The sequence below is a fragment of the Quercus suber genome, unplaced genomic scaffold (genome assembly GCF_002906115.3).
Source record: "Quercus suber isolate HL8 unplaced genomic scaffold, Cork oak 2.0 scaffold_38, whole genome shotgun sequence".
Classification (NCBI taxonomy): domain Eukaryota; kingdom Viridiplantae; phylum Streptophyta; class Magnoliopsida; order Fagales; family Fagaceae; genus Quercus; species Quercus suber.
In genome coordinates, this window is record NW_027069503.1 from 1,287,864 (window position 1) to 1,300,585 (window position 12,722).

Below are 12,722 nucleotides of genomic sequence, written 5' to 3' on the forward strand. Positions count from 1 at the left end.
TACCAAAAATGACAATATATATATAAGGGGGTTTATTTCATACTTAAATCAACTACTTAATAATACTTACTAAAAAAAAAACTACTTAATAATAATAATAATAACAACAATAATAATTTATTGTTAACTAAAATTTGTTGTAAAAATATTGTTAACTAAAATTTGTAGTAAAAATATTTTTACAATATTTTCATAACAAATCATACTTAGTAAGTTGTAACTGATTTTAATTTGAACACACTACTTAATTTTTTTTTTTTTTTTACTAGTATTAGCTAGTAACAACCCACTACTTAAAATTTATTATGAAAATATTATAGTAACATTTCTTAGTTTTAATTTTTTATTCTTTATTTTATTTTTTCTCTATCTCTTTTTCTTTCATCCACACGTTTATTATTATTTTTTTTCCTCCTTTTTCTCCTCCACACACATATTCTTTACTTTTCTATATCTTCACTTTTGACTTTTCTTTATTCTTTTCTTCTTCAACGGAACACACCAAAAAATCAAGCTTCTAGAATTCGTCCACTCAATTCAGAACATACTATTTCTTTTTTCTCTTTCTCTACTTTCCTCCACACATTCAGCCACACAGCCCACACCCACGCAATTCTTCATCTTAATCTTCAAAGGTAATTTATCTTAATTTCACCAAAAATTTTCAATACCTCTCTCAGCCCACACCCACGCAAAGTGAATTTTTGTGAGTCACAGTTTCCTTCTCGCAGTGAGGCTTTGCCTCATGGCTCATTAAGAATCAAGACCTACTTCGGCACCACCATTTGAGGCAGAGAGATGAGACGAAACGAACAGGCAGCAAGGGTAATTTGGCATGAGAACTGAGGACATCTTCTAATTTATTGAAGGGTAACTTGGTAAATTCTACAAAATTCAACAGATAGTTGATTCAACGCGTATGGACCTTTTTCAAAATGCACCTCAGAGCTCCTTTATGGCATTGCGCGTTCTCTTCACAAACCCAAAACGTAACTTTTTAAAAAAAGATACGTTTTATATCTAACCAAATGGGCTTTTTGTATTTGTTTTTTTAAAAACAGGCTTTTATTTGCTTTTTTCAAAACAGGCTTTTTGGGTTGGAAAAGTTGAAATAAACAAGCACTTATAAGGAGTGATCTCCCTTAAATGTGTAGAGGCATTTTTTTCACTGCTGTCTGCTTTGGGGAAGAACAAAACTGTGAAACGTATGAGCTCCAAAACAGATAATATTTACATAGTTAGAACAAGGTCGTTATAGTTTGGGTTTGAAACTCTTTGCCATATTTGAAAGGAACGTCTCCATCATGATGGATAGCTTGGAGGACATTTGTAAATGTTTTTAACCAAAGTTGATTTTCTTTATTGAGTTCCACACACTGATAGGAGTATTACTGGTTTCTTAGGTGATAACTTGCTCTATCTTTGAGTATACGATAGCAGTGGTTGGTATAGTTAAATTCCTATAAATTAGCCTGTATAGGACATGAGAGTGCAATTGAATGTCTTGGGAATGAAGTTACTTCTTGCAACTTCAGAGCATCTATGACTTTTGTAACACATAAATCATCTCCACGTCCACCACTTTAGATATGATTAAATGTATGATCAAATATAGTTTGTGAAAAGCTTGAAATCCAATAATAGAGAGAATAGGGGGCTATTTGGTAAGGTGATTTAAGTAACAGTTTTCAGTGTTTAAACAACATTACACGTATTTCTACACACTTTTTCACCCACATGTCTTTCCAAAAAATACAAATAACGTTATTAGAACAATATTACCAAAAGCCCCAGAGATTACGGCTCTCAATGTCTATTGACATGCATATCCATATTATGGCATTTCTTGAGGTCTACTTAGCAAATTAGGAGGATTAATTTCTCAACCATAATTTCAGCCCCTCCTGTTTAGTTGTTAAAAGCTACCCCGACCCAGTATCATGAAATTTGGTATCTGATGGTGTGGCATTCTTAGGAGAATAATGTTTATGTCACTGGAACTACATCCAACACACGAGAAAGCTCAAGTCTTCCAAATCAAATGGCTTAGATGGACTTTTCGACCAAAAACTGCCAATGCTATTGGGTTTTTAGAGACTAATCAAATTTTGGCAACTCCCATCTTGAATTTACAGTATTATCTGGACCCAGATGGGTTCACTCTCCACAAACAACATAAAGAAACTCCAATCCTGTATTTATTTTCTGTGAAAGCCAGATGTTATGAGGAAGTATTAAGTGAAAAAATATCATTTCTACCTGCAAAGAACACGAAATAACACAATCACTTGTTTCTATCTCCAGTATTACTCAAAATGAAGTTTTATATAAAGATAAATGTTACAATCTCTAAAATTTTCATGAGATTTACATGGAAGATTATCAAAACCCAATTCCTAGGAAAAACAAAAGCAAGGCATAAGAAAAAAAAAAAAAAATATTAACCAGCTTCACAAAAGGAAGACTCATAAAGGTTTAGTTTGAACAGTGGCAGCAGTCATTCACCCAGCTGAACTCAACCCAAAGGATTTGAATATGGTGCTTATCCTTTTGGCACATGAAATGGGTTTGAAACTGTGTCTACATATGCAGCATTGAACCTCCTTAAAAACTGTACAGCATATTCCACAAAAATGTCAAATCAGGAACAAGTAAGCATTGTTGAATGTCTGTTAGAGATAAAGACTACAGCTTTTTAAAAAAAAATTATTGATAAGTCTCATGCAATTATTGGGTTATGAACCGATAATCTTACAAGGGGGAGTGGCTGAAGACCACAGTAACTATCTATGAACTTTCCTTTCCAAATAAGGGAATATATTCATGAGTGAGCTACGAGAAGGGCAAAACTAATTCTTTATTTTTATTTAATTTTTTTTTTTTTTTTTTTTTTTTCCAAGGGCAAAACCAATTACAAAACATATTGAGTGCTTATACACATCTATAGAAATAGAATCAACAAAATCTTGTAAGTTGAAGACAATACGTCACAAAGCAAACACATCCCATTAAAACTACCAGACTTGCAAAGAAATACAACTACATCCCATTAAAGCCAATGTGAAACCCCAATTCTCGCATAAAGGTCTATTCACTTTGGCGTTTGCTTCTACTTTCATACAATTTTGTAATAAAAAATGCTAACTCATTCACAAAAGATTGAGGGAAGGATATTAAAAAAAACAAGGAACGAAATGGAGTCAACCAAACAATACATCTAAGCATAACTACTTGGATAAAAAGTACTCACACTATGCTAAGGAACAAAATATATCAAAAATAGTTCAATAAGAAGATTATAAAGAAATCATTTTCAATCCTTAACCACCCAAAGCAAGCAATAACCATTCGTGAGTTGCTTTGTCCATAAACATTTCTCTATGGGAATGTTTTCAGTAAAAGAAGATAGGCATCAAAGGAAATAGAAGATTTAAACTGTAAAAGCAATATCTTTAGCAAAATAAGATCACAATTGACATTTTAGGAAGAAATTTTAAGAATCCAAGAGAACAAGAAGTAACATTCAGTATGGATGTGATAACATGAAGTTCAAAGAGGTCACCATAACATTATCATGAAAGAAAAAATTAAGTGCATCTATCTATGCCATGTAAATTTAAGTCACAAGAAGCATGAAATTCACAATGTCCATTTATCTTCAACAACTTGATAAATAAGTGTGCTAAAAGTTGATAAGCAACATGACTTACACAAGCCACTATGAATTTTTGATAGTTGAGTATACATGCTATTTACTCAACTATCTTCTCAATATAAGATCAGCAACCATGACCTTGATAAGCAATCTATCCTAAATATAAAGCCACTCAATTAAGGTAATCAATCAGAATAAGAATTTATATTCATTTCTAACTCATAATCAATGCCAAGTATATATGAAGAACAAAATGGAAAACCATTAAGAATAAGCACGAAAATAAAATGCATCTTGCCTGTATCCTCTTTCATTTTCCTTAATAAGTTGCTGCACGGTTGGGTTTGTCAAGCAAAACTAGACTCTTAACATAAGAACCAACGAAAGTATAGTTATATGCAGAAATCCTAAGATCTTTACGCTCTTGTGTCTCGAGGTCTTGTGAGACGAGCCGTTGTTCAAAATCCAATTGCACTACAACTTCACCACTCTTCCTAAAACCTTTAGCCCTGTGTTTGAACCCCTCAACAAGATCCACACCTATTATGTCATTGATATCTTGATCCCTGAGACCTATATGAGGAAAAATCACAATTTTGGTCCATGAAGATGCGTCTGCATACCTTTTCATCAGCCATACATTGACACAGGGAGTACGAAATTCCTCTTGAAACAGGGCAAGGGAATTCCCATATGCTGAAATAACGGGATGAATGTGAGACTCATCTCCATCATCCTCATCATCCGAAAGTATAGGCAGTGCAATCTCGCGGAAAACCATGTCCCCCAAATTGAGCACGGTAATAAAATTGGGATATTTTTCGTAATTAGTTCTCCTCAAAGCAACCCAATGCAGAGCGCCATTAACAAAAGGCATAGGGTCACCAGGATGTACAGCACAAGGCAAAGCAGTTGTAACCAAACTCCATTCACCTGTGGCAAGTGAGTAAACCTCAACCTTTGGTGGAGTCACACCGAATTCGTTTCTCCTCCAATCCAGAACTGACACAACCCTCACCACCTTATAGTCGTTAGTTTTGGAATCAAATCCAAACCCAGCACTTGCACAACACCCACCGTACGACTGATAGGTGACATTGGGTTTAGGAAGTTCCACAAACATTCTAACACAAGGGTTCCAGAGAACAATTATGCGCGAAAAACAATCAGCCGTAAAACATACAAGGCCATTACAAGTACCAACCACACGGAATGGTGCTCCAGGGGCTGGAGTACGAAAAGGGAAGTCAAACCTGGTGTGCTCATTGAAATCTTGGTTGTCACAATACAATTTGTAGACCTCTTTTTCATGGGTGTCCCTTCTCATGCTGGACATTGCATCCTTTAGCCTTGCATCCTTTAGCCAGTCAGAGCAGAACCTGAAGAGGAGGAGGGGTTGGTTGTCTGTGGAAAGCTTAAGATGAGCAGAAATGAAGTCAGGGTTTCGGATGAGGGATCTCCATGTTTTGCAGACAGAGGTGAACTTTACAATGGATTTTGTAGGTAGGCGTAGGAGAATATTGGGTAGGATTTCGGGAGGTAGAAAGTCACACATCGCTACTTCTTCTTCTTCTTCTTTAATGAGTAATGATTCGGAGAATTTAGCTGGTAAGTTGTCTGACATTGTTCTCTGCTTCCTTCAAAACCTTCAAAAAGATAAAATGGGAAAAATACTATAGTTTACAAAAGCCCCCACTGCTCAACAGGAAAATCATTATACCCAAACTCTACCTACTGAAAACCCAGTAAAAGATATTAAGAACCCACAAAATCTCACTGAAATTTAACCCAAACAAACACAAAACAGAGAGGAACAAAAGACAGAAACAGAGTGAACAAAATACAGAGAGATAGAGAGGCAAGGAGACTAACCTGAGCTGAGATGATCTGGGCAGAACATGTGCCTTCGTTTGGATAGTGCTGAAAAGCACGCGTCTGCTATTCACCTTCTTTTTCATTTTTTTTTTTTTTTTGAAGACGTTTCACGCGCACGTTTACTGTTTTATGGGTCCGCATACTGATTAACACCCACAAACTTCTTTTTTCAGCAAAATTTTTCATTAAAAATTAGTTTTGCGATACTATTTTTATATTTAAAAATTATTTTACTATAATATTTTCAATTTTCAGCAAAATAAGCGGTATCTAAACACACTAATGCTAAAAAGTACTACGTCTGTGTTTCACTTTTTTTTTTAGAAGAGCGTTTCATGTGCACTGTGGGTCTCGTGCAAGAAGAGAAAGTAAAATTATGCTTTTTTAGTGGGTCCCGTGCACTGTTCATGGGACCCTCAAGTACTTTATTAAAAAAAAAATTTAAAACTGAGTTCAACAGTACTATTCACACATTTAAAAATTATTTTATTACAGTATTTTCAGTTTTTATTTTTCAGTAAAATAAGCGGTATATTTGGATACCTCTTATTTTGCTGAAAACTTTCTCCACCTTTCTCAGGAACACACTGAAGAACCTTGGATTAGGATCCGGTGCAATACTTAAGGTATCGTACTGGGTACAATTCACCCAAATCATTGATAATTTTTATTTTATTTTATTTTATGTTTCACCTTTTTAACTTTTACTTTTTACTTCTTTTAATTTTTTTCTTAACTTTTTTGAATCAATGGTTGAGATTGAAAGTTACTTTTTGCAACTATCAATCTCAACCATTCATAGGAATTGGTATTGTACCTGATCTCAATTCGAAGAACCTTTGATCTCCCTCTCATGGGCTTTGTCAGTGCAAACTGCAAAGCCTGTCTTAATTCAGACAAGTCACACGTAAGGGTCCCACCGATTTTAGCTCAGAATAAGTATCCTCTGAAGAAGTTTCATGGCCAAGATTGAGAGTGGAAATGAAATCAACGGTTTAGGATCTTTCGGGGAAGACTTAAATTAATGCTAGCTAAGAGCATTCCCATCAGCTCTTCAATAAAAAAATGTCATTTTGACACACTAAAAGCGTACTTTATTATTTTATCACATCATTTTACAATATCTCATTCATCACATGTTTTATTCTTCAATTCTATACATAAAATAATATTTACAACACATTAAAATAATATATTAACTCATCTCATCATCAACAATAACAACAACGGCACAATCACCACTACCGTAACAACATCGACAGCCACCACTGGCACAAACCCACATCCACCAATACCACCTTATAAATAAATAAAAAACCACAACTAGAAAAAAAAAAAAAAAATTTATAACAACCCAAAAAATAACCACCACAACCATCCAATATTCACCACCACAACCACCAAATTGCCGCCACAACCATAGTACCACTACCATAACTAACCCACAACCCACCACATTCGCAAACCTCAAAATCCATCCAAAATCAAACAAACCCAAAAGCAAAACCCACCACTGCAGGCCAATTGAGAGAGATCCGATGGTGGGAGGTTCCGATGACGTGGTGGATGGCATGGTAAGCTCAACGGCGTGGTGTGGCGTGGTGATTAGGATTTAGGCCATAGGTTGCTGTGGATGTGGTGGGTGGGCTTGTGGAGGTTGGGATGGGTTCTGATTGGGTTGTGGGTTGTTGATCAGGCCATGGGTTGCTGTGGATGTGGTGGGTTGGCTTGTGGCAGTTGGGATGGGTTGGTGTGGCTGTGTTGGTGGTCAGGTTCATGGGTCATGGCTAGGCGGCGGCTTGGTGAGGTCTACTACTTGGTGAGATCGGTGGCGGCTTGGTGAGGTCTGCTACTTGGTGAGATCGGCGACGACACAATATACACCCTATAGAATTTAGGAAATGAAAGAAGCCCAGATAGTCCAATATCAAAATTAATCAAAAACCAATGAAAAACCTCACATACCCAGATGAGAAAACCAATGGAAACAAACAATCAAACACAAAACACAACAAAATAGCTGAGCAAAGTGGATGAAGATTGAACCCACAATTGCGGAGCGCAGATATGGACATTAGTGAGATCGGTGGCAGATTAGGACGGTGGTGTGCTCTAGAGAAAGGAAGAAAGGAGAAGCTGAGAGTGAGAATGAGTGAGGAAGAGAGACTCAGGTAGATGGGAGAGAGAAATGACAGGTGAGATAGGAGAGAGAAAATTAAGAATAAAAAAAGGAATAAAGTGATGAGAGAGGAGAGAGAAAAGAGAATAAAAAAATAATAAAACTTTTACAATTGTTTTCCACCAACCACAACTCGCTACATGGGTAAGTTGTGGCACTAGACTTATTCAGTGACAATTCTCATGGCTTGTAATTTTTGTGATAATTATTATTGGAAATGACATGACTTGGAATGTGAAATTATATGAGCATTATGAGCACCAACAGCTTTATTGTAGAGCTATGGGCATTAAGCATTAGTCTTAGATCCCTCGTATGCCATACCTAGGTGAAATTTAGCCATAAGGCCTCAAAAAACCACGTTACCTGGTCTTTTAATTGCAAAAAAATTTTACAATTGTGCTATAGTGCCATCCTAAATGTAGGATGGCACTGTAAAAAAAATTGTATAATGTTTATTATATTTTATTAGATAGGATGGCTCTGTAGCACTGTAGAATGTAGGGCTGTCCATGGGTCAGGCGGATCGAGTTTTTGCCCAACCTGTAACCGACCCGTATAAGATTGGGTAGGTGATTTTTCAACCCGCAATCGACCCATAATAGTAATGGATTCATTGGTTCGGGTTGCCGGCGGGTGGTCGTTGGTTTTGGGTTAACTTGATAATCACCAGAATCCATCGAAACGCGACGAGATCTCACCAGATTCGGTGAGATCTCGTTGGATCCAGTGAGATTTCTGCCAAATTGTGATGAGAAATCACTACTTCGGCCAGATTCTATGTTTATTGTGTTAGAAATCGACGGATTTAAGTGAAAAAGTGGTTAGGATCTGGAAAAAATGGCCCGATTTTAATGGACTTCAAGCGGGTTAGGTTTCACGGGTTTTAGAGGAAGAGATCCGAAACCCGACCTGCTGGCATCGAGTTTTTGGAGTTGGGACCCGAGTCCAACTGCCAGAGCCATCGGATCGGGTGGTTCTAGATCGGAACTGGGCGGGTTGGGCGGGTAGGCGGTTGATTTGGACAGCTCTAGTAGGATTGCACTGTAACACTGTAGTAAGCCTGAATTATATTATTTTATTGGGTAGTATATATTATTTTAATTAGTTGAATAGGAAAATAAAAGTTGGGATGTTAGGTGTGTTGTAAAATGGTATGGTATAAATGATGAAGTAGCTTTTGAGATGGTGAAATGAAATTTTTTGTAAAAATCGGATGCAAATGCTTGAAATGGCCTAATCTTGGCTAAAGAACTTGGGGTGAATAATCTGATTGTGGAGCTTGATGCATTAAGTGTTGTGATACTCATGAATAATAACTCTTCAAATTTGTTAATGGAACCTTTACTAACTGATTGTAGGAACCTATTGAGGACGTTTCCCAACAAGCGGATAATTCACACCTACCGTGAAGCTAGCCAATGCGTAGATGCTCTGGCCAGACTAGGAGCAAGTTCGTTGTCATTTTTTGTTGTCTTTTTGAACCCACCACCTATGGTGGATAGTATCCTGGCTTTTGATAAAGCAAACTTGTATTTGTAATAGACTTGTTAATTCCTAATTTTATGCATCAATCATGGTTTACCAAAAAAAAAAAAAAAAAAAAGAAGAAATTATATGAACTCTCTTGACTCTTGAGAATTTTAAAAGAGTTGCTAGTTTTGTAATTTTGTTTTGAAAATGAATTATTTCTACATATGATTGGCTAGTTAGCCTAATTTAACTCTCCTTGCTTCAGCTGTATCATCATCTTCTGTTTTGCTGCATGATTGGCTTAATCATCTTCAACTTGGATCTTTTCAATTGTTGCAAACAAAAATGGCAAAAACAGTAATCGTATACAGTGGTTACGACAATGTGCTTAAACAAGCTTATTTAATGCATCAGAATTTGGGAACTCTTCTTAAAAAAATGTCAATGCACTCCATACACAAATTGCAGAAAAATTTTGCTTTAAAAAGAAAAAAGAGAATTTCTAAAGAATTGAAACTAGAAAGTGACAATGATGCAGCCAAAAGTAAAATACTTTTGCGATAGATTCAGAAGCCATTTGAAATCTGTTAAGAACTAGACTTTTATCTAGTAAAGAAATTTAGTCAAATTCAAGGTGACTACAATGCATTTGATTTAAAAATACAGCTGATATTAGTTCAATACAACTGAATTATTTTAACCAACTAATAAATTAACAAATTCAGAAAATCTCTCATTTTTAGGAAGCCTTATTTACAAATTCTATCACTTTTTTTTGGCTCAATAAATGATTTTATTAGAAGAAGAAGAAAAAAAAAAAACATAACAAATACAAGGACAAGAGCCAAAAGGGACTAGCACATCTCACTTTTTAACAAAAACCCAAGAGGCTATGGAGGAGATGGGAATAGACACAGGCATTACAAGATGCTGCCCAATAAGTAAGATTAGTTGAACTTTTCATGGATTTTCAACTTCCAAAGAACTTTCCAATGTGATGAAGAGAGAGGCCCAATTGATAAAATAAAAATAAAAATAAATAAAACTTGCATTGTGATCAGTCAAGTACGCAGATTTTGTAGAAAATTTCCCACTAGAATTTGGAACATATCAAGTGATCTGCATAAATTAATCTTTTGTATATTTATCATATTTATTGATTTTTTAAGGCCTATATATGTAATTTCCTTTTCTTTTTTTGAGAAAAACGATAGAAATATTTGTAATTTCTAATATCTCTTTTGTTTGTATTTTTTAGCTAAAAATTAAAGAGTTTAATATAATAAAATTTCATACTTTTCAGCCTAGAAAATAACGAAAAAAATTGAATTTTTGAGCCAAAAATTGAAAATGCTACATACAATACAAAAAAAAAAAAAAAAATCAATTTAATGCTCAAGTAGTCCAAAAAAGACCAAAATGGGTTGAATAAGACAGAAGTGGCTGCAATGAACTGACATGGACCAAATAAGACCACATTAGACTGAAGTGGAACAAAATAGATTGAAGTGGACTAGATGACTAAAGTGGTCCGAAATAGACCAAAGTGGACTAAAATGAACTAAATAGACCTAATGGGACCAAAGTAGGGGACAATTTGAATACTTTAAGTTTTGTAATTAACGAAGAGGTTTGGTGCGACTATATTCTCTAAGCATGCCTTCATTCAAAATATCAGACAAGCATAAATGACAGAGGACACATCACACACGTGGCAATCAGAGTGGATGTTGAATTGTCAATAGAGGCCCATATTTTACATATCAGTAATTGGCAATTAGACCAGATGTTGAATGGTAAAGAATAACATTTGGTCTAATTGTTAAGAGAAGCCCATATTTTATATAACATTAAAAATAAGTTACTATGATCCTTTTTTTTTTTTTTTTTTTTTTTTTGAGAATTTACTATGATTTATTTGATACAATAATAATAAATAAGCGGAAATTAAATAATAAGCATACAGAAAGAATACAAGAATTTACGTGGTTTGGCAAACTGCCTACCTCCACGGCAACGACGGAGAAATTTCACTATAAAAATAGGGAGATACAATAGTGCACAAGAATACTCTTAAGAAACCCAAATCCCAATACACCCTAACTCTCTCTCACCCACAAGACAAGAAAACATTATTCTTCTTCTTATGCTGCTACTGCTAGGTTTTTAGGAATTGTCTCTCTTGTCGTACAACACAAACCTAATATATATATTATATATATATATATATCATAGGTTGGCTTTACTAGGATTTATATTCCTAGTTGTATTCGATTTAGAAGACCGAATTGGGCTTAGGTAATTCAAGCCACACGGGGCCCAACATCAACAGTAGTCATTGGTCTCGGATTGATAAGCAAATCCAGTAGAAACCCAATGATATTGGGTTAAGGAAAAATCAGGCAACCTCTTATATTTTCTAATGCTGGGGTTCCACAAATATATAACGTCAACAATAGGGGAACCGTGCCATATTGAGCGAGACACACTAGGCCATTGCAGGAACCGACTATTTGCAAAGAAGATAAATGAAGAGCAGAGGGAATTGGATACTCGGAAATACTATTAAACGTGCTACTGTTGCGAGCAACCATACAGACTGGACCGTTGGAAGGAGAAGAAGCCGTAAGAGGAGACAAGTGTATGAGATGAGTGTGATAATGATCTAAGTTGTTGTTGTTAAGATTAAGACTAAGGTGGGTGGAGATGAAATGAGGAGTCCCAGGTTTTTGAAACGCACTTGAATCTTATGATTGATTTCATAAGTAGGTTTGCCAAGATGTTGAGTACGATGTCTTCTAGGAGATTGCCCTTCATTTGTCGGAGGATTCGAGGATGAGGAGGTTCTCTTGTTTGAGACACTATTTGTTCTGCAGAAGAGGACTTAGGAGGAAAGAGTAAAGACCACCAGAGATTTGAGTAAAGTTGTTGCTGCTGTTTAGGAGGGCGAGGGCACAAGTCCTACATTTGAAGGGTGTGTGTAGATTGTCTGGTGAGCCTTTCAACTTAATGGACCTAGTACATCCCTTCACAATAGGTAAAAAAAATGGAAAACAAGGAAAACTTTTTTTTTGTTTGACAAAGGGGGTGTGTACGAAGTACCCCATCTCACATGCACTAGATTATTATAGGGAGGAATTTCATAAGAGCAAGAGATTTTGAACCCAAAATCTCATAGATATCATGAGGCCTTAAGAATGACTAAGGCAACTCCTTGGGGTTTTAAAAAAAAAAAAAAAAATTTCTAGTACCGCATAATTGTACACAACTTTGGGCATAACTCCCCACACCCTACATCTCTACCACTCACAACTTGTCATGTGACAAATTGTGGCCAAAATCAATCAATCAATCAATCAACCAATCAATATATATATATATATATATAAGCAAAGATCTCATGCGGAAGTACAGAGGTCTTGTTATATGGGGCTCTAATTTTGCATTAAGCTATTTTTACCTGTTTTTATTAAGGTTTTTTTTTTATTGTTATCAAATAAATCATAGTAAATTCTCAAAAAAAAAAAAAAAAAAAAAAAA

The 12,722-nt window shown here is 35.4% G+C and overlaps 1 protein-coding gene across 2 annotated transcripts in view; it reads right to left on the bottom strand.

Moving 5' to 3' along the window:
* Nucleotides 1–5,655, bottom strand: part of LOC136061478 (putative F-box protein At2g02030) — a 33,585-nt gene extending 27,930 nt beyond the window's left edge. The window contains exons 1-3 of one of the 2 annotated variants that reach the window (XM_065771001.1): nucleotides 5,528–5,655; nucleotides 3,954–5,301; nucleotides 2,307–2,611 (exon numbers count right to left, since the gene is read on the bottom strand). In XM_065771001.1, the coding sequence (XP_065627073.1) occupies nucleotides 3,975–5,279 (1,305 nt within the window). In that variant the 5' untranslated portion in view covers nucleotides 5,280–5,301; nucleotides 5,528–5,655 and the 3' untranslated portion in view covers nucleotides 2,307–2,611; nucleotides 3,954–3,974. Of the gene's footprint in view, nucleotides 1–2,306; nucleotides 2,612–3,953; nucleotides 5,302–5,527 lie in introns of those variants that run through there. The other variant, XM_065771003.1, reaches the window with a different exon arrangement.
* Nucleotides 5,656–12,722: the final 7,067 nt, after the last annotated feature.